The sequence below is a fragment of the Hydra viridissima genome, unplaced genomic scaffold (genome assembly GCF_058129835.1).
Source record: "Hydra viridissima isolate aposymbiotic clone 2 unplaced genomic scaffold, HvirCarnegie_v1 scaffold_1, whole genome shotgun sequence".
Taxonomy (NCBI): Eukaryota; Metazoa; Cnidaria; class Hydrozoa; order Anthoathecata; family Hydridae; genus Hydra; species Hydra viridissima.
The window spans coordinates 41,400,060-41,418,863 of NW_028324300.1; the positions used below are offsets into that span (position 1 = coordinate 41,400,060).

The 18,804-nt window shown below is 34.1% G+C and overlaps 3 protein-coding genes across 3 annotated transcripts in view; all 3 read right to left on the minus strand.

Annotated features, from left to right (window-relative positions):
• Positions 1–16,656, minus strand: part of LOC149895074 (uncharacterized) — a 32,105-nt gene extending 15,449 nt beyond the window's left edge. The window contains exon 1 of the mRNA XM_090080672.1: positions 16,596–16,656. The gene's annotated coding sequence lies outside the window, so the exon portion shown is untranslated. The remainder of the gene's footprint in view (positions 1–16,595) is intronic.
• On the minus strand, positions 9,614–10,714 carry LOC149895075 (uncharacterized). The gene is made up of 3 exons (XM_090096520.1): positions 10,471–10,714; positions 10,155–10,211; positions 9,614–9,992 (listed from the first exon to the last, which is right to left on the minus strand). The coding sequence occupies exons 1-3, from the start codon at positions 10,577–10,579 to the stop codon at positions 9,673–9,675; spliced, it is 486 nt and encodes a 161-aa protein (XP_089952646.1). The 5' UTR covers positions 10,580–10,714; the 3' UTR covers positions 9,614–9,672.
• Positions 10,695–18,011, minus strand: LOC149895076 (uncharacterized). Its single transcript, XM_090080678.1, has 2 exons — positions 17,895–18,011; positions 10,695–13,582 (listed from the first exon to the last, which is right to left on the minus strand). Exon 2 carries the CDS (start codon positions 13,551–13,553, stop codon positions 10,695–10,697), a length of 2,859 nt encoding a protein of 952 aa, XP_089936804.1. The 5' UTR covers positions 13,554–13,582; positions 17,895–18,011.
• Positions 18,012–18,804: the final 793 nt, after the last annotated feature.

The window sequence follows — 18,804 nt, forward strand, 5'->3', positions numbered from 1 at the left end:
ATTTTATTTTGTTTTATTTTACTTTATTTTTCTGTTAAGATGTGCGGGTGTGTATGTATTATTTTTCTGTTAGGATGTGCGGGTGTGCATAGTTTATTTCTTACTCTTCTGTTGAGATGTGCGGGTGTGTTTATTTTATTTTATTTTTCTGTTAAGATGTGCGGGTATGTATATTTTATTTTATTTTATTTTTTATTTCTTATTCTTCTGTTAAGATGTGTGGGTGTGTATATTCTATTTCATTTATTCTTCTGTTAAGCTGTGCGGGTGTACATGTTTTATTTTGGTTTTTACTTTAATTTTAATTTTAATTTTTTATTTTTCTGTTACGATGTGCGGGTGTGTACATTTTATTTGGTTTTTTATTTCTATGTAGTTTATTTTATTTTGTTTTATTTTTATTTTCTGTAAAGGTGTGCGGGTGTGTGTTGTTCTTCTGTTAGTTCCTCTGTTAAGCTGTGCGGGTGTGTATGTTTTTATTTTATTTTTATTTTTTCCTTTTCCTTTTTTATTTTTCTGCTAAGATGTGTGGGTGTGTGTGTTAGTTTTACCCTGTATTATTATATTTTACTTTATTTAAAATTTTATTAACCTGTTAGGGTGCACGTGTGTGTGTGTTTACTTTTCTTTTCCTGTTAAGATGTGTGGGTGTGCGGGTGTGTATGTTTTATTCTATTTTATTTTTTATTTTTTATATATTTTATTGTTAAGATGTGCGGGTGTGTGTAATTTATTTTGTATTAATTTTATGTAGTTTATTTTTATGTAGTTTATTTTATCTTGTTTTATTTTTATGTAGTTTATTTTGTTTTTCTGTTAAGATGTGTTGGTGTGTATAAACCGTTAGGGTTAGGGTTAGGGTTAGGGTTAGGGTTAGGGTTAGGGTTAGGGTTAGGGTTAGGGTTAAAGGGCCCACGAGGGGCGTCCTTCAATTGTAAAATGCCTTTAGACGCACGTGTCTAGTCGTCTCTTTGCATCGACCTAGAGGAGTTTTCTGATAGATCTTGCGCTTTGGGCTCAGTTAATCGGTCTGTATCCATTGTAAACACGGTCTCTGCCGTTAGAAAATCGTTAACCAGGCGTTTGTGAGCTTTAACAACCATCCCTTTGAGTTTAAAACGAACGTTTCTTCAAAAGCCACTCGAGATGGAGGTACTCACGGAGGTTTGTTACGGTAACAACCCTGTGGTTTGCCATCTTCTTTCTTTCCGCAGCGTCGCAAACGCATCGGCCGGTCTCTTAGGTGACGAAAAAACGTCTGATCTCTCGACTGGAATGCTTAACGTACTAATATTAGTAGAGTTAGTACTAAGAGTTGCATCTGGCCGCCGTAATTTTCTTCGATGATGTCTTGAAAATTTCGTGACGTCGTTTTCAAAGCTCTAGGGTCGATTTTAACCTTCGACCTTAAAGTCGATTTTAGCCTTCGGTGTGGCTCTGTACAACTTTTGCGGTGAAAAAGCTTGCGCTTAGTCTACAGTTGAATTTAGCCGACAGACGCTGGCAACGCAGAAACAGAATGACTCTTGCGCGACGCAAACCGAGCGTTCAGCAAATTTCTAGCATTTTACGTCAAAGCGGACAATCTGCACGACAAATAAAGCTAACTTTCTCGTTGCAACAGTTAGTCACTGGACGTTGGACGAGTGTGTACAGCTGTTTTGCGTCGAAAGCCGACCGGTGGCCGGATGCGACTCTTCTTTCACTCGAAAATCAGAACCTGGCCATCAGTCGTGTATCACCATCGAATGCTTAATGTAGTGATTTCTCGAAACGACAAAAGCTTGTAAAACAAACAGCTTCGCTGTACTGTTGCCTAATATGTTAACGGATGGCCAGGAACAACCTTGGTCTGTAATGAATGAGTTCGTTTTTCCATTCGAGGCACTAATTACTGCAGTTTTAAAAGTCACCTAAAGTATAAGCTCATCTCTCCATTCAAGAAAAACAAGCATCAGAGTTTCGGAAAGTTTGCATGCACGACACCACCATCGATGATACTTAAGGTGGTAGAGCACAAAAAAGACACTTTTCATGAAAGATTTAAAAAATAGTTTTAAAAATATGCAGAAATGCTTCACTAAGAGAAATGAAACGTTTTTGCAAAAAAAAAAATTTGAAAAACTTTACCAAAAACCCATAATGGCGCAAAAACAGTGTAAATAAAGATCTAATTCTTATGTTTTCAAAACACGTTAACTTGAGTTAGACTTAAGAACCATTAATTAAACTTTGCAGATCTGTTAATGAACTTATTTTATTCCATTTAACAGATAGAATTTTAATTAGTCCTTTTATATGTAAAGATATGACCTATTTTTTAAGATAAGTTAAATTTAGTACGATTTACAAGCAGTTTAAAGAAGTTAAAACTAAAAATAATGAGTTTTAAAAACAATTAAATAAAATCTATCTGTCAAATGAATTCTAATGTTGGTAGGAATATGTCCTGAAAATTTCAGAACAAAAGCTTTATTCAATCAGAAAAAATCATGTTTTGAAATCTTGATTAAATATGAAAAACTCAACTTGCAGAAAAAACAAAAATAAGTACAAAATAAAGAAAAACAAAATTCTCAAAATTCAAATTTCTTTAAAAGCAAATTTGATAAATAAACAATAAAAAGCATGATAGACACAACAAAAAGACAAATTAGCTTGCAATTTTGCTCAACGTATATAATAAACGAGGGTATGTTTGTGGTTGCTATGGCGTTGCTAAGGTAAATAATTTTGCAAATGTAGGTTTTTAACACATTTCCAAAAATAGTTTCAGTTTCATACTAACATCAAAAGAAAGAGGATAAAATTTTAAATAAGATGAATGAAAAATTTTTTTCTTTCGTATTTTGATCAAATATTTGTATTTTAATTGTGCTCTACCACCTTAAACAAACAGAAAATGAATTGCAAAACAGAACCACTGAATTGCAAAACATAACAACGGACAGCTTGTAAAAAGCATGGTGATGAGCTTCTTCAATCCAATCAAGGAACCAAGCATCACAGTTTCGGCAATGGTGCATGTGCAAATCAGCAAACTGTGATACTTAATCAAACAACTTCACTGTTTTGCTTAGTTTAAGAACGGATGGCTAAGAACAAACTCGTTAGTGAGTATGAAGTCATCTCTTCATTCAAGGAATTAATAATCAGAGTTTTAGAAGTCTCTTACGTGCGATACTACAATCAACGGTACTTAATCAAACAGCCTCTCAGAATGGCCTAGTTTGAGAACGGAAGGCTAGGAACAACCTTAGTAGTGGGTCATCAGTTCAACTTTTCATTCAAGGAATTAAGCATCTAAAATCTGAAAAATAAAAAGAAGAGCTCTTTGTTAGAAGTTCTTATTTTTATTTTTCCTCAACTTCTATTTCTTTTCTTTTTTTCTTTTTTTTTTTAAATGATAGCTTTTCTTTTTTTTTTTTTATCTATTTTGTTCGTTTAAATTAATATAACAGGCGTTTTAGGTCGTTTCTGTAACATTATTTAACACTTTAAATTGTAATAAATATTTGAACAGAAGAAAGTCCTTTTCGTAACGTTAAAATGTCATAAGGACATTTCATCTTTACCAAATACGCTTGTAAAAATAGTCTCACTTTTAAAGTTTGTTGTATATGTCTTTTAATTTAGTGAATCGCAATTTGGATTTTCTTAGGCGCACATCTACTTCAGTTGCTTTTTCTTAAGGAAAGGTCACCAGAGTTTTTTTACACAGCTCCTGCAGCATAATCTTTAACAAAATACTCTTTTGAAAAGTTTTACATTGAAATAAACAAAAGCCATTTGCGTAAATAGAGATAAATTAGAGAATAAAAAGTGCATAAACGCCTCGCTACTTTGATGAAGAAGAAACGGATGACTAGATGCAACTTTTTAATTTCGTGTGCTATCTCTTTCGATTAAGGTACTTTTTGAATATTTTTTCAAAGAAATGTTAGCGTAGTTTTCCTCTTTTAGATCTAGCTTATGTTTAAGGTAGTTTTTAAATATTTCTTTAAAGAAAAGTTAGCATAGTTTTCCTCTTTTGGATATAGCTTATGTTTAAGGTAGTTTTTAAATATTTTTTTAAAGAAAAGTTAGCGTAGTTTTCCTCTTTTAGATCTAGCTTATAATTCAGGTAGTTTTTGAATATTTTTTCAAATAAAAATTAGCAAAGTATAGTTTATTTAGCATGACACCACAAATTACTAATCTCAAAAAGGCAAGATAAAGTATAAGATAAACGTAAAATAAGATATAGATGAAACAAATGTTAGGCTGCATAAAATCAAAAACTGCATTGCCTATCATAAACACAAATGTCTAGTGAGAGCTTTTAAAGTTCGTTCTTTTCGTCTTTTAATTTGGTGAATCGCGATTTGAGTTTTCTAAGGCGCACATGTCTTTCAGTTGCTTTTTTCTTAAGGAAAGGTCGCCAAAGTTTTTTTACGCAGCTCCTGCAGCATAATCTTTAACAAAATACTCTTTTGTATACCATTACATAGAAATAAACAAAAACCATTTGCGTAAACAGAGATAAATTAGAACGCAAAAGTGCATAAAAAGCCTCGCTACTTTGCTATAGAAGAAGTGGATGACTAGATACAACTTTGTAAATTCGTGAACTATCTCAATGGGTTAAGGTATTTTTCGAAAGTTTTTTAAAAGCATAAATAGCGTAGTCTTCCTCTTTTAAATCTAGCTTATGTCTAAGGCAGTTTTTGAATAGATTTTCAAAGAAAGGTTAGCGTAGTTTTCCACTTTTAAGTTTAGCTTATGTAGCTTGACAAAACAACACACAAAAAGACAAGATAAAATATCAGATAAACGTAAAATAAAATATAAATGAAACTAAAGTTAGGCTGCATAAAAAACAAACAACTTAATAATCTACTAGACATGTTTAAGTTGAATTAAGTAAAGTCCTTTGCGCAAATTTGGGTAAATAAGAGAGTAAAAATCCATAAAAAGCCTCGATACTTTGCTGAAGAAGAAGATGACTATATGCAACTTTTTAAAATTGTGAGCTATCTATATCGATTTAGGTCCTTTTTGAGTACTTTTTCAAAGAAAAGTTAGCGCAGTTTTTCCCCTTTTAAGATTAGATTATGAAGCTTGACATAACAAAACACAAAACTAACAAAGGCAAGATAAAATATAAGGTAAACGCAATATAAAATATAGATGAAACTAAAGTTAGGCTGCATAAAACAAACGGGTAACAATACTCTTCTATGTATGTTTACATTGAGTTAAATAAAATCCTTTGCGCAAATATAGGTATGTTAGAGAATAAAAGTGCATAAAAAGCCTCCCTACTTTGTTAATTGTAGTTTTTGAATAGTTTTTCAAAGAAACCTTAGCATAGTTTTCCTCTTTAAAGTTTACCTTATGTAGCTTGACATCACAGAACACAAAAAGATAAAATAAAATATAAGACAAACGTAAAATGAAAAATAGATGTAGCTAAAGTTAGGCTGCATAAAAAACCAAAAACATAATAATCTACTAGGCATGTTTAAATTGAATTAAATAAAATCCTTTGCGCAAAAATAGGTATGTTAGAGAGTAAAAGTGCATAGAAAGCCTTGCTACTTTGCTGTGAAAGGAGTGGATGACTAGATACAACTTTTTAAAATCCTGTGCTATCTCTATCGAATAAGGTAGTTTTCGAAAGCTTTTTCAAATCAAAAATAGCGTAGTCTTCCTCTTTTAAATCTAGATTATGTCTAAGGTAGTTTTTGAACAGCTTTTCAAAGAAAGGTTAGCGTAGCTTTCCTCTTTTAAGTTTAGCTTATGTAGCTTGACATCACAAAACACAAAACTCAAAAAGACAAAATAAAATATAAGATAAACGTAAAATAAAATATAGATGAAGCTAAAGTTAGACTGCATAAAAAAACAACAACGTAATAATCTACTAGAATCTAATAAAACCCTATGCGCAAATGTAGGTATGTTAGAAAGTAAAAGCGCATAAAAAGCCTCGCTACTTTGTTAATTGTAGTTTTTGAATAGTTTTTCAAAGAAACCTTAGCATAGTTTTCCTCTTTAAAGTTTAGCTTATGTAGCTTGATATCACAAAACACAAAACACTAAAAGGAAAGGTAATATAAAAGTTAATCGTAAAATAAAATGTAGGTGAAATGAATGTTAGGCTGCATAAAAGAAAAAAAAAATCATAGCATAATAATCTTCTATATATGTTTGGATTGAACTAAATGAATTCCTTTGCGTAAATATAAGCAAACTAGTGAGAAAAAGTGCATAAAGAGCTTCGCTTCTTTGCTGCAGAAGAAGTGGATGAATATATGCAATTTTTTAAAATCGTGTGCTATCTCTATCGATAAGGTAGTTTTCGAAAGTTTTTTCAAAGTAAAAATAGTGTAGTTTTCCCCTTTTAAATCTAGCTTTTGTCTAGGGTAGTTTATGAATAGATTTTCAAAGAAAGGTTAGCGTAGTATTCCACTTTTAAGTTTAGCTTAAGTTGCTTGGCATCACAAAACACAAAACTCAAAAAGAAAAGATAAAATATATGATAAACCTAAAACATAATATAGATGAAACTAAAGTTAGGCTGCATAAAAAACCAACAACATAATAATCAACTAGGCATGTTTAAATTGAATTAAATAAAATCCTTTGCGCAAATGTAGGTATGTTAGAGAGTAAAAGTGCACGAAAAGCCTCGCTACTTTGTTAAAGGTAGTTTTTGAATAGTTTTTCAAAGCAAGTTTAGCGTAGTTTTCCTCTTTTATGTTTAGACTATGTAGCTTGACATCACAAAACACAAAGCTCAAAAAGGCAAGATAAAATATAAGTTAATCGTAAAATATAGATAAAATAAAGTTTAGACTGCATAAAAAACCAACAACATAATAATCTACTAGGCATGTTTAAGTGGAATTAAATAATGTCCTTTGCGCAAATATAGGAAAGTTAGAGTAAAAATCCATAAAAAGCCTCGATACTTTGCTGAAGAAGAAGATGACTATATGCAACTTTTTAAAATTGTGAGCTATCTATATCGATTTAGGTTCTTTTTGAGTACTTTTTCAAAGAAAAGTTAGCGCAGTTTTTCCCCTTTTAAGATTAGATTATGAAGCTTGACATAACAAAACACAAAACTAACAAAGTCAAGACAAAATATAAGGTAAACGCAATATAAAATATAGATGAAACTAAAGTTAGGCTGCATAAAACAAACGGGTAACAATACTCTTCTATGTATGTTTACATTGAGTTAAATAAAATCCTTTGCGCAAATATAGGTATGTTAGAGAATAAAAGTGCATAAAAAGCCTCAGTACTTTGCTGTAGAAGAAGTGGATGAGTAGATACAATTTTTTAAATTTGTGTGCTATCTCTATCGAATAAGGTAGTTTTCGAGAGTTTTTTCAAAGCAAAATTAGCGTAGTGTTCCTCTTTTAAATCTAGATTATCTCAAAAATAGATTTCGAATAGTTTTTCAAAGAAAGGTTAGCGCAGCTTTCCTCTTTTAACATTAGCTTATGCAGCTTGACATCACAGAACACAAAAAGATAAAATAAAATATAAGACAAACGTAAAATGAAAAATAGATGTAGCTAAAGTTAGGCTGCATAAAAAACCAACAACATAATAATCTACTAGGCATGTTTAAATTGAATTAAATAAAATCCTTTGCGCAAAAATAGGTATGTTAGAGAGTAAAAGCGCATAAAAAGCCTCGCTACTTTGTTAAAGGTAATTTTTGAATAGTTTTTCAAAGAAAGGTTAGCGTAGTTTTCCTCTTTAAAGTTTAGCTTATGCAGCTTGACATCACAAAATACAAAACTCAAAAAGACAAGATAAAGTATAAGATAAACGTAAAATAAAATATAGATGAAGCTTAAGTTAGACTGCATAAAAAACCAACAACATAATATTCTACTAGTTATGTTGAAACTGAATTAAATAAAACCCTCTGCGCAAATATAGGTATGCTAGAGAGTAAAAAGGCATAAAAAGCCTCGCTAATTTATTAAAGGTAGTTTTTGAATAGTTTTTCAAAGACAGGTTAGCGTAAATTTCCTCTTTAAAGTTTAGCTTATGTAGCTTGACATCACAAAATATAAAACTCAAAAAGACAAGATAAAATATAAGATAAACGCAAAATAAAATATAGATGAAACTTAAGTTAGGCTGCATACAAAACCAACAACATAATATTCTACTAGTTATGTTTAAACTGAATTAAATAAAATCCTTTACGCAAATATAGGTAAGTTAGAGTGTAAAAGTGCATAAAAAGCTTTACTTTGCTGAAGAAGAAGATGAATAGATGCAACTTTTTAAATTCGTGAGCTATCTCTATCGGTGTAAGGGAGTTTTTGAACAATTTTTCAAAGAAAAGTTAGCCTAGTTTTCTTCTTTTAAGTTTAAATTATGTAGCTTGACATCACAAATTACAAAACTCAAAAAGTCAAGATAAAATATAAGATAAACGCAAAATAAAATATAGATGAAACTAAAGTTAGGCTGCATACAAAACCAACAACATAATATTCTGCTAGAAAAGTTAGCCTAGTTTCCTTCTTTTAAGTTTAGATTATGTAGCTTGACATCACAAAACACAAAAAGGCAAGATAAAATACAAGGTAAACGTAAAATAAAAGTTAGGTTGCATAAATACAAAAACTGCATTGCCAAAAATAGAATTTGTTGTCTAGAAAGACCTTTTAAACTTTGTTTCTTTCGTTTTTTGACTTAGTGAATCGCGATCTGGTTTTTCTTAGGCGCGCTTGTTTCTTAGTTGTTGTTTTTTGTAAAGAAACTTTATTCAGACGTTTTTTTTACGCAACTCCTTTAACATTATTTTTAACAAAGTATTCTTTTATACGTGTTTACATTGAAATAAAACCCTTTGCGTAAATAGAGATAAATTAGAGAGCAAAAGTACATAAAAAGCCTCGCTACTTTGCAGAAGAAGAATTGGATGGCAAGATTCGTGTGCTTTCTCTTTCGTTTAAGGTACTTCTTGAATATTTTTTCAAAGAAAAGTTAGCGTAGTTTTCCTCTTTTAAGTTTAGCTTACGCAGCTTGACATCACAAAACGCAAAAACCAATAAGGCATGATAAAATACAAGAGAAACGTAAAATAAAATAGAAGTGAAACAAAAGTTAGACTGCATAAAAAAAAAACAACAAAAAAAAAACATAATATACTTCTATGTATGTTTACATTGAACTAAATAAAATCCTTTGTGTAAATATATGAAAAAATAGAGAGTAAGAGTTCATAAAAAAGCCTCGCTATTTTGCTGAAGAAGAAATGGATGTCTAGATCTTTTAAAATAAGGAACTTTTTGATTTCTTTTTCCGAAAAATGGTTGGAGCAGTTTTCCTTTTTTAAATTTCACTTATGCAGTTTAACATCACAGGAAATATTATTTTGCTTTTTAACAAACTCTTAAAAACATCAGAAGTAATTCTAAATGCAACTCTATTAAAGGTTTTCACAGAATAACAAAACGACTTCTTTTTTTTTTTTTTAAAGATAAAAAAAAGTTTGAACTATCTTTAAATAAGAAATGTGAGAACAGTTTAACAGAACTTCTTGTTTATTATGTCTTTAGCGAAACAGATAAAAATATTTGCAAAAGCGTAGATAAAACAAACTACACAAAAGGCCCATCTTTATTGCCAAACTGAACAAACTTATCTAAACTACATAAATGGTCTCACGATATTGCCATATTGAACAAACTTTTCTAAACTACCCTCTTTTTGAATTTTTAGCTTCATGTTTTTAATTTTGTCTTTAATATGGCTTTGGTAGGAGTACTTTTGCAAGACATGAATGAGCTTGTCACCGCTATGATTTGCCAAGATGCCAAGGTAATCTTTGTACGAGCAACTTGAGCTTACATCTGTAAACACGTCTTGCAAGATGTATGCCAACACCAAAGCTGCACATCGAGGAAAACTTCTGGTGTTGAACCACTCGTTGTGGCCAGGGCAAGCATTCAGCTTTTCAACTATTTCATCTAAAATTTTACAAACTCAAGTCATAACACAAAGTGATTAAATCAAATATTTATTTGGTTCTGAAGTAAGACAAGATTTATTCTGTTTTTTTATTTATTTATTTATTTTTTGTTGACCTTATTGTTTGCACTGATAGCAATAACTGGTTTTTGAAAGATTACCTAATTGGCATTGGCTAACTTCTGCTTTGTTTTCCTTTGTTCTTGGCTGAGTTGATCCTGAAATAAAATAAAACCATGTTCATTTTTCTAATTCATAAAAACCATCAACAGTTTCTAAGTGTTAGAGATGATAACAAGCTGTGCATGATTTCTAACGGTGATGTTTCTAACTTCATCATTAGAAATCGGGTAGACACAACTTTCTAAAAGTGCACTTAGCAATGATGGCTAGTTTTTGTTAACAGTTAACCATCTGAAATTGTGCAAGAAGAGGTTTGTGTTTATATATCTTTGTATAAATTAGGTTTTACATTACCGATGAGTTCTTGAGTGAAAGATGGCATTTCCAACTTGATTTTTTTTCTTCTTGGATCTTTTACTTCTAAAACATAATCAGTTTTAGTATCATTCACTTGTATAAACATTTAAGCAATCACAGAATTAGTCCTGCAACAAATACAAACACACTTCTGTGTTGTTTTTTTGTTTTGTTTTGTTTTTTTTACAGCTTTAACAATAACAATAGGGCAAGGAGCTGATTTAGGCATTTTCATTTTTTGAAAACGTGTTGAGATTTGCATAAAAATCAAAAATCAAAAAGAATTTACCTGTGGATGTACAAGCAAGACTTTGGCTAAATAGGCTACCAACAGATTGAACAGCATTAGGTGAGAGCTGCTTTGCAAGAACAGTACCAGCATGTTGGACTGGAACAGCTGAAACTGGATCAGATGAAAGAAACAAACTGGGTTTGGCCAATGTTTGCTGAAAAGCAACAAGGCTAGGAGTCAGAGGAACAGGAAAGACCTCTTTTGAAGGACAGAAAGCGACTTGCTGAGAAGGAGCAGCAGAAACAGGTTTGGCAACCACTTGCTTATTAAAGTAAACTGGAGAAAGTTTTGCATGGTGCTCAATAAAATCCGGTTCATCAGGAAATAATGTTAATGCAAGAGGAGAACAAGCTGTGCCAACAGGAACAGCTAGAGTCTGATCTACATCCATACAAACAGCTTGTTCATTAGGAACTAGTTGTGCAAGGGCAGGGGATAGTTCAAGAACTGGACCAGCGATTGTTTGTTCAGATGGAACAGACGAAACAGGAGTTGAGGTAGGTTCACACAAGAAATCTACGGCATGGTCGTTGCTATCCTCTAAAGGAACATTGTTTTCTACAGCTGGAGCAAACGGAACCACTGTGGTACAGCTGAAAGTAGCAGCACATTCTTCAGAGTCAGAACCGGAGTCTAAATCTTCCTCAAAGATGTCCTCAACCTCATGAAAACCGTACTCCTCTGCATTAGTTTGGAGCCAGTCCATCACATCCTTCTCCTTCTTTGGTGGTCTCTCAGACTTTTCAACAGTCAAAGACTCTATGACTCCGAAGGACTGTCCGATGCCCAGGGCAAAGCGCAACTCCTCTGCAGCGTTCCACTGGGACACATAAAAGCTATCCATTGTGTTCCTGCTGTGCTTCATGTAGAGTGTAGCAAACCGCTCGCGGTCTTCTTTGCTGTTGTTGGCAAAGTAAGTGGCTATCGAACCGCGAATGCAAGTGGGAGTAAGACGCTTCATGGGAATGTTTACTTGGCTTTTTCTGAAGCAGGACGTCAGGCAAGAGGTGATAGCAGAGGAACCCATTTGGTAAACAGGCACTCTAGTTGCACCGAGTGTCACACATTCGTCTTTGTTGGGTCTCATCGATGGAAAAAGGGGCCTGTAGCAGTCGCTCAACTCCAAAACAGTCTTGGTGTCTGCAGCCATGTAGTGAGAGTCGTTGACAAGAAGGTCTCTGTATCTCAGCAAATAAATATCGATCAACACTTTCAAGTCGTTCGGCACTAGAATGTTTTTGGCTCCGTACTTGTATGCTGTTTTGTAGCGCTCTTGCACAATGCAATATCCACACTCACTCTTCTCAGCAGCCATGTAGTCTCTAATGTTTAAAAGAGCAATGTTAGATTTTCTTAAACTGTTAATTACAGTGACAGAGAGCAGAAGATGGTTTCGTAGAGACACAGCATTGTCTCTAGTCGGTGTAAGAGACGGCTTTCTAATCGATTCCACCAACTCTCTTACGTATGCAGACTTGCCATATTCGGTCAGCAAACTGACATTGATGATGTTGATGCATTTTTTGCTTTTCACAAGGCTCCTCCTCAAAGAACGAAAGGGCCTCAGCACTTTTTGTAACTCCTCCACTTTGCAGCGCAAACGTCGGATGGCCTCATGAGAAAGTCCGAAATAGACGTTCCTGGCTTCACTGAAACGAAACAGGAGACAAAGGTAGACGAGGCGGTTGTACAACGTGTGACAAGACATGGCTTTTGTTTGGTCAAGTTCACTCAGCTTGGAATTGAGCTGAATGTTTTTAAAGTGCATGGAAAAGTATCTATCCTCCAAAACGTTGGAATTGGTGAGAGCGTTCGGGTGCAGCGTCAGCGTGCTGACACAAGATGTCAATATTTCCACAACTGCATTTTTGTAGATCTTTGCTTGTGACCAAGTGTTGTTGTTGGCTACCACAAGCCACTTTTCAAAATCTCTGAAGAGCTCATCTGCTGACTGGTAATAAAAGTGAAAAGCATCTTTGTCCAGCTGAAACAAAAGTCTCTTATCTTCTGTCAAGACGGAGGAGTTGGAAACCAAGTGCTTTAAGGAATTAAAATCAGAGTCTAGGACGGATTCGGTTTTCAGCTCTTTGTTTTCTACAGAGGTGCAGTGGTTTGCAGAAGGAGCCTCGGACGAACCAGCAACTGATGAGGGCAAGCTTAAAAGAGGATCAGAGGAAAGAACCGGAGAAGAAAAAGACGAGGAAGGCCCAGGAGCAGAGGATGCAGAGCCTGATGCAGACGCTTGTTCAGCTACTGGCTTAATACCAAAGAAGGCAGGTCGAATAAATTGGGGGACATAGAGCTTCTCGTTGTCGTATCGCTTTGCCTCTGCAACCTTTTGTTTGATCATCTTGGAATCGTAGAAATGAGTCTCTTTCAAGTGTATGTCCAGTCGGTCGTAATATTTCCAACATTGCAAACAGGGGTAAGGTTTTGGACAGCCGGACTTGCGTTCGAGACGAGCATGCTGAAACTTCCTGACCATTGCAGAGTAAAAGATGGAAGCTTCATCCAAAGTCCAAGAATGATCTTTTTTAGTCAAGTGTCTTTTAATGTTTGTGGACGAATGTTTGCACTTAGGCATCGGACAGCTAACAGCGTACCTCTTCTTGGTACCATAGAAAGGTACAACCCTGTTTACGGACCCACACGCTGCAACTAATGCGGCCCTGACTTTGTTTTTGAGCTTTAAGTCTCTCTGTTCTTGTGACTGCTTTCTTTTCTTTTTTTTCGCTTTAGAGTTCAGAGAAGGGGCAACAACAGTGTTGTTTTCTTGTGAAGAAGACATGTTCAGGTGTTTGTTTGCAACGGTTTATGCTAAAAAAAGAAAACAGTTAGTGAGAGTTTTTTTCTTCTGCCTGCATCCCATCCTGGAATGTTCACAACTGCAGGGAAGAGCTGTGTTTTTTCGAACCCTCTCCAAAAGAGAAAGAAGAAAGAAAAGAGAGCGACAAGAAGAAACAAAGTTTCCACTAGCAAATGAAGAAGGATGAGAGCAACTAGCCTTACATGCATGGTGGCAGCAGTGATTGCTATTATGAGAAGGAGAATGAGAAAAAAAAAGAAAGAAACAAATAAATAAAGAGATGGAGTTTGAGAGGATCTCACAACCATATGACTCAAAGAAAGAAACTGTGTTGAAAAAAGGCAAGAGAGGGCAAATAGAACTTGCTAACTTGGACAAATGACAGACAAAACTACAACAGTAACAACTCTCATTGCAAGCATAATAACAACAGCATCAGCATCACTGACTCAGAGAGTGTTGACAAAACAAAACAGATTAAAAAAACAAACAATGTGGCTGAACAGTAACAACAATCGTTGCATGTATAACAACAACAACAACAAAAACAGCAACAGCATCAGCAACAGCATCACTGACTCAGAGGGTATTGATAAAAAAACAAACAAAACCAAAAATAAAAAAAAAAAACAAATAAAAAAACAAATGAAAAAACAAAACAAGCAAAGTGAGTGAACAGAAACAACTCTCATTGCAAGCATAATAACAACAACAGCATCAGCATCAGCACCACTGACTCAGAGAGTGTTGACAAAATAAAATAGATAATAAACAAGCATATTGGGTGAACAGTAACAGCTCTCATTGAAAGCATAATAACAACAACAGCATCAGCAACAGCATCACTGACTCAGAGGATATTGATAAAACAAACAAACAAACAAACAAAAACAAACAAAACAAGCAAAGTGGCTGAACAGTAACAGCTATCATTGCAAGTAAAATAACAACAACAGCATCAGCAACATCATCACTGACTCAGAGAGTGGTGATAAAATAAAACAGATTAAAAAACAAGCAAAGTGGCTGAACAGTAACAACTATAAATACAACTAAAATAACAAAAGCAGCAACAGCATCACTAACTCACAGGGTGTTGATAAAAAAAACCAAAAAAAAACAACAAACAAACAAAGCAAGCAAGCAAAGTGGGTGAACATTAACACTCATTGCAACTATAATAACACCAACAGCAACAGCATCAGTGACTCAAAGGGTGTTGATAAACAAAAACAAAAGCACAAACAAAACAAGCAAAGTGGGTGAACATTAACAACACTTATTGCAAGCATAATAACAACAACAGCATCAGCATCACTGACTCAAAGAGTGTTGATAAAACAAAATAGATTATAAACAAGCCAAGTTGGTGAACATAAGCAAACACTCATTGCAACTATAATAAGAACAACAGCAACAGCATCACTGACACAAAGGGTGTTGATAAACAAAAACAAAAGCACAAACAAAACAAGCAAAGTGGGTGAACATTAACAACACTTATTGCAAGCATAATAACAACAACAGCATCAGCATCACTGACTCAGAGAGTGTTGATAAAACAAAATAGATTATAAACAAGCCAAGTTGGTGAACATTAACAAACACTCATTGCAACTGTAACAACAACAACAGCATCACTGACACAAAGGGTGTTGATAAACAAAAACAAAAACACAAGCAAAGTGGGTGAACATTAACAACACTCATTGCAACTATAACAACAACAATAGCAACAGCATCACTGGCTCAAAGGGTGTTGATAAAATAAAGAAATAAAAACAAAACAAGCAAAGTGGGTGAACAGTAACAACTCCCATTGCAAGCATAATAACGACAACAGCAACAGCAACACCATCACTGACTCAGAGAGTGTTGATAAAATAAAATAGATTATAAACAAGCCAAGTTGGTGAACATTAACAAACACTCATTGCAACTGTAACAACAACAACAGCAACAGCATCACTGACACAAAGGGTGTTGATAAACAAAAACAAAAGCACAAGCAAAACAAGCAAAGTGGGTGAACATTAACAAACACTCATTGCAACTATAACAACAACAACAGCAACAGCATCACTGGCTCAAAGGGTGTTGATAAAATAAAGAAATAAAAACAAAACAAGCAAAGTGGGTGAACAGTAACAACTCCCATTGCAAGCATAATAACGACAACAGCAACAGCAACACCATCACTGACTCAGAGAGTGTTGATAAAATAAAATAGATTATAAACAAGCCAAGTTGGTGAACATTAACAAACACTCATTCCAACTATAACAACGACTACAGCAACAGCATCACTTACTCAGAGAGTGTTGAGAAAAAAAAAACAAAAAAAACAAAAAACAAAACAAAACAGAAAACAAAAATACAAGCCAAGTGGGGGAACATTAACAAACACTCATTGCAACTATAACAACAACAACAGCAACAGTATCACTTACTCAGAGAGTGTTTATAAATAAAACAAAAAACAAAAACAAGAAACAAAAATACAAGCCAAGTGGGTGATTACTAACAGCGCTAACAGCAGCAACAACAGTGTCTTTAGAAACAACAAACAAGTACAACAGCAACAACTGCTTTTACAGAGTATAACAATAACAACAACATGGCACTAACGACAACAAAAGGGTTGGAATAAAAACCTGTAGGCAAAAGGAGAGCTGCATTCAGACAAGATCGATTACAAAGAGGCTCTTCTTTAGGACAGAGGAGAAACTGCTTTTGAGGGACAGAGGGACTTTTGTTGTTGTTGTTGTTGTTGTTGTTGTGCAGAAACCAACAAACTTTTATTGAACCGAATATAACCGAATATAACCGAAAGTCTTGTTTGCTTCTGTTTTGTGCCATCAAGAAGGGAAAACAAAACATCACAAAACAAACGAAGCAAACGAAACAAAAAAACAAACAAACGAACGAAACAAACAAAAAAAAAAAAAATTAAAAAAATTAACAAACAAACAAACAAACAAGCAAACAAACAAAAACAAATAAGAAAAACAGAAAACGCAGTACCGAAACCTCGCCATTTTTTATCCTTCCTCAAGCTTTCTCTGGGCGCCAAAGACCGAGAAAGTTGAGCAAACGTGACGTTGAGGGGGGGGGGGGGTACTTAAAGACAGCAGACCGACCAATGGCACGCTTAGGAGAGACCCACGTGAATGATACATTTTCTTTCTATGTACGCTGGATCCGCTCAGAGTCTGGAATTTCCAGCATTCACGTGTCATCACTCCAGCCACCAGATTGGCCCACACTTTGCACACTTTCAAGACTAGAAACTCACTTGTGCTCAATTTGAGCAAAAAAAAAAGCTAAGTCTCGCATGGCACGACAACTTTTAGAAAAGCAAACAAAGGCAAACGAAGGCAAACGAAGAAAAAACAAAAACAAATAAACAAAAACAAAACCGAAAAGGGAGAGAGAGAGTGAGTCGACTCATTTCTCTCGACTGCCTTAAACGAGAAGTCTAAAACGTTTAAAAGTTGAAAACTGAGTTTTTTAAATGAACTGCACCGAAAAAACTTTACGACAGTTTAGCTGGTTAAAAACGCAGAGGAAAATATTTTATAAAACTTAAGCGTTCTAGAGATGTCCTTTTTTGTTTTTGTTTTCTTGTTTTTATATTTTGGTTTGTTTCTGGTTTGTTTTTTTTTTTTAAATTCTAGCGATCGAGCATGTTGGAACGGTTTCATCAACCTGTTGGCGCACGTGCTCGAAAGCTAGAACTTTGATTGCTTTTGTTGTTGAGAATTGAGAATGTCCGAGCAGGTTTTTTTATCGATTTCATCGCTTGTGGCGAGGCAAAATAAAAGCGCTTTTTGGACGAAAGAAAAAAGATTAAAGGAAAAAGTGAAGAAAAAAAAAAAATAAATAAATAAAACAATAAAAACAAAAACAAAACAAGAGGTTATGTGTCATAAACATTTTTTTTCTCACGCGATGACGTCTAGTTTTGTTACAGTAATTAAAATATGGTATCAAGTTTGTAATTTCTATCTTATTTTTAGTTACGGATAATTGCCAATTATGTCACGTTTAGGATACACAACGCTGTTTTCTTAATAGCAATATGATACAAGCAAGTTATAAAAAAAAAGCGTTCGCTCGATCTGCCTTAGTCAGTTGAACAAAAAGAAATTTTCACAACATATGATTGATTTGGTTGTCCTAGCAAGCTGTTTTAGCAAACGGCTAGAGGTTGCAACTGTTGTTCATTGAAAACGAAAAATCTAGCGTCAGCAAGAAATTTTTGAATACATAATGTACACAAAAGTGGCACTAACAAATGAAAATGTAAAAAAAATTGTTTACCTTGATGCCAGACTCGCAGAGATGTTGTCGCTCGTTGCTATCGACTGCGAACAGCTTTGTTGTTTTTCGAAGTGCCTCTTCATTCTACTTATAGCCGAAGTTTTGGCTTCGAAAAAAAATACGAACGTCGTTAAGCTCAACGAGCTGCTTTAATTGTTGTTCGTGCGAAAACGAAATGCTTAAAACGGATAAAAGTGTTGGCGTAATTACACTTTTCGACCGCGATGCAGTTTGTCAACTCTAGCGTACTTTTTTGGCTCGTGGAGCAAAAGCCTCATGATAATAGCAAAGGCTTAAAATGTCTTAACATGTCAGCAAACGTTTATGACTTCTCGTCTAAGGCAGTTTAGCAAAATCAGTCGACTCACTCTTTCTCCCTTTTCTGTTTTGTTTTTGTTTTTGTTTTTGTCTTTGTTTGTGTTTTTGTTTTTCTTTGTTCGTCTTAGTTTAAAGTATAAAGAATTCGAAAGGAAGGTTGTTGCTTTGTTTGCTTATTGAAAGTTGTCGCCAGTTGTGAGACTTAGTTTTGTATTTGTTTACTTTTTAAAATATCGAGGAAAATATTTTAGGGCATCGCATTCTAAAGGTGCCTTTTTAATAAAACATCTAACGATTTAGCTTTTAACGTTATGCTCAAAAGAATGCCCGTTTCGGTTTCTTTTTTTTTTTTTCTGTTTGTTTTTGTTTTTGTTTTTTTTTTTCAATTCGGCATTCTAAGGGTGTCTTTATAACAACATCTAACGATTAAGCGTTTAATGTTGTGCTCAAAATAAAAAAAAGTGCCTTTTATATCTCTCAATGGTCTCCAACCATAAAACTGCCGACCAATCGCAACGATTAAACAGCCGACCAATGGCAGCTCAATAGTCTCCAAACATGAAACTGCCGACCAATGGCAGCTCAGTGGTTT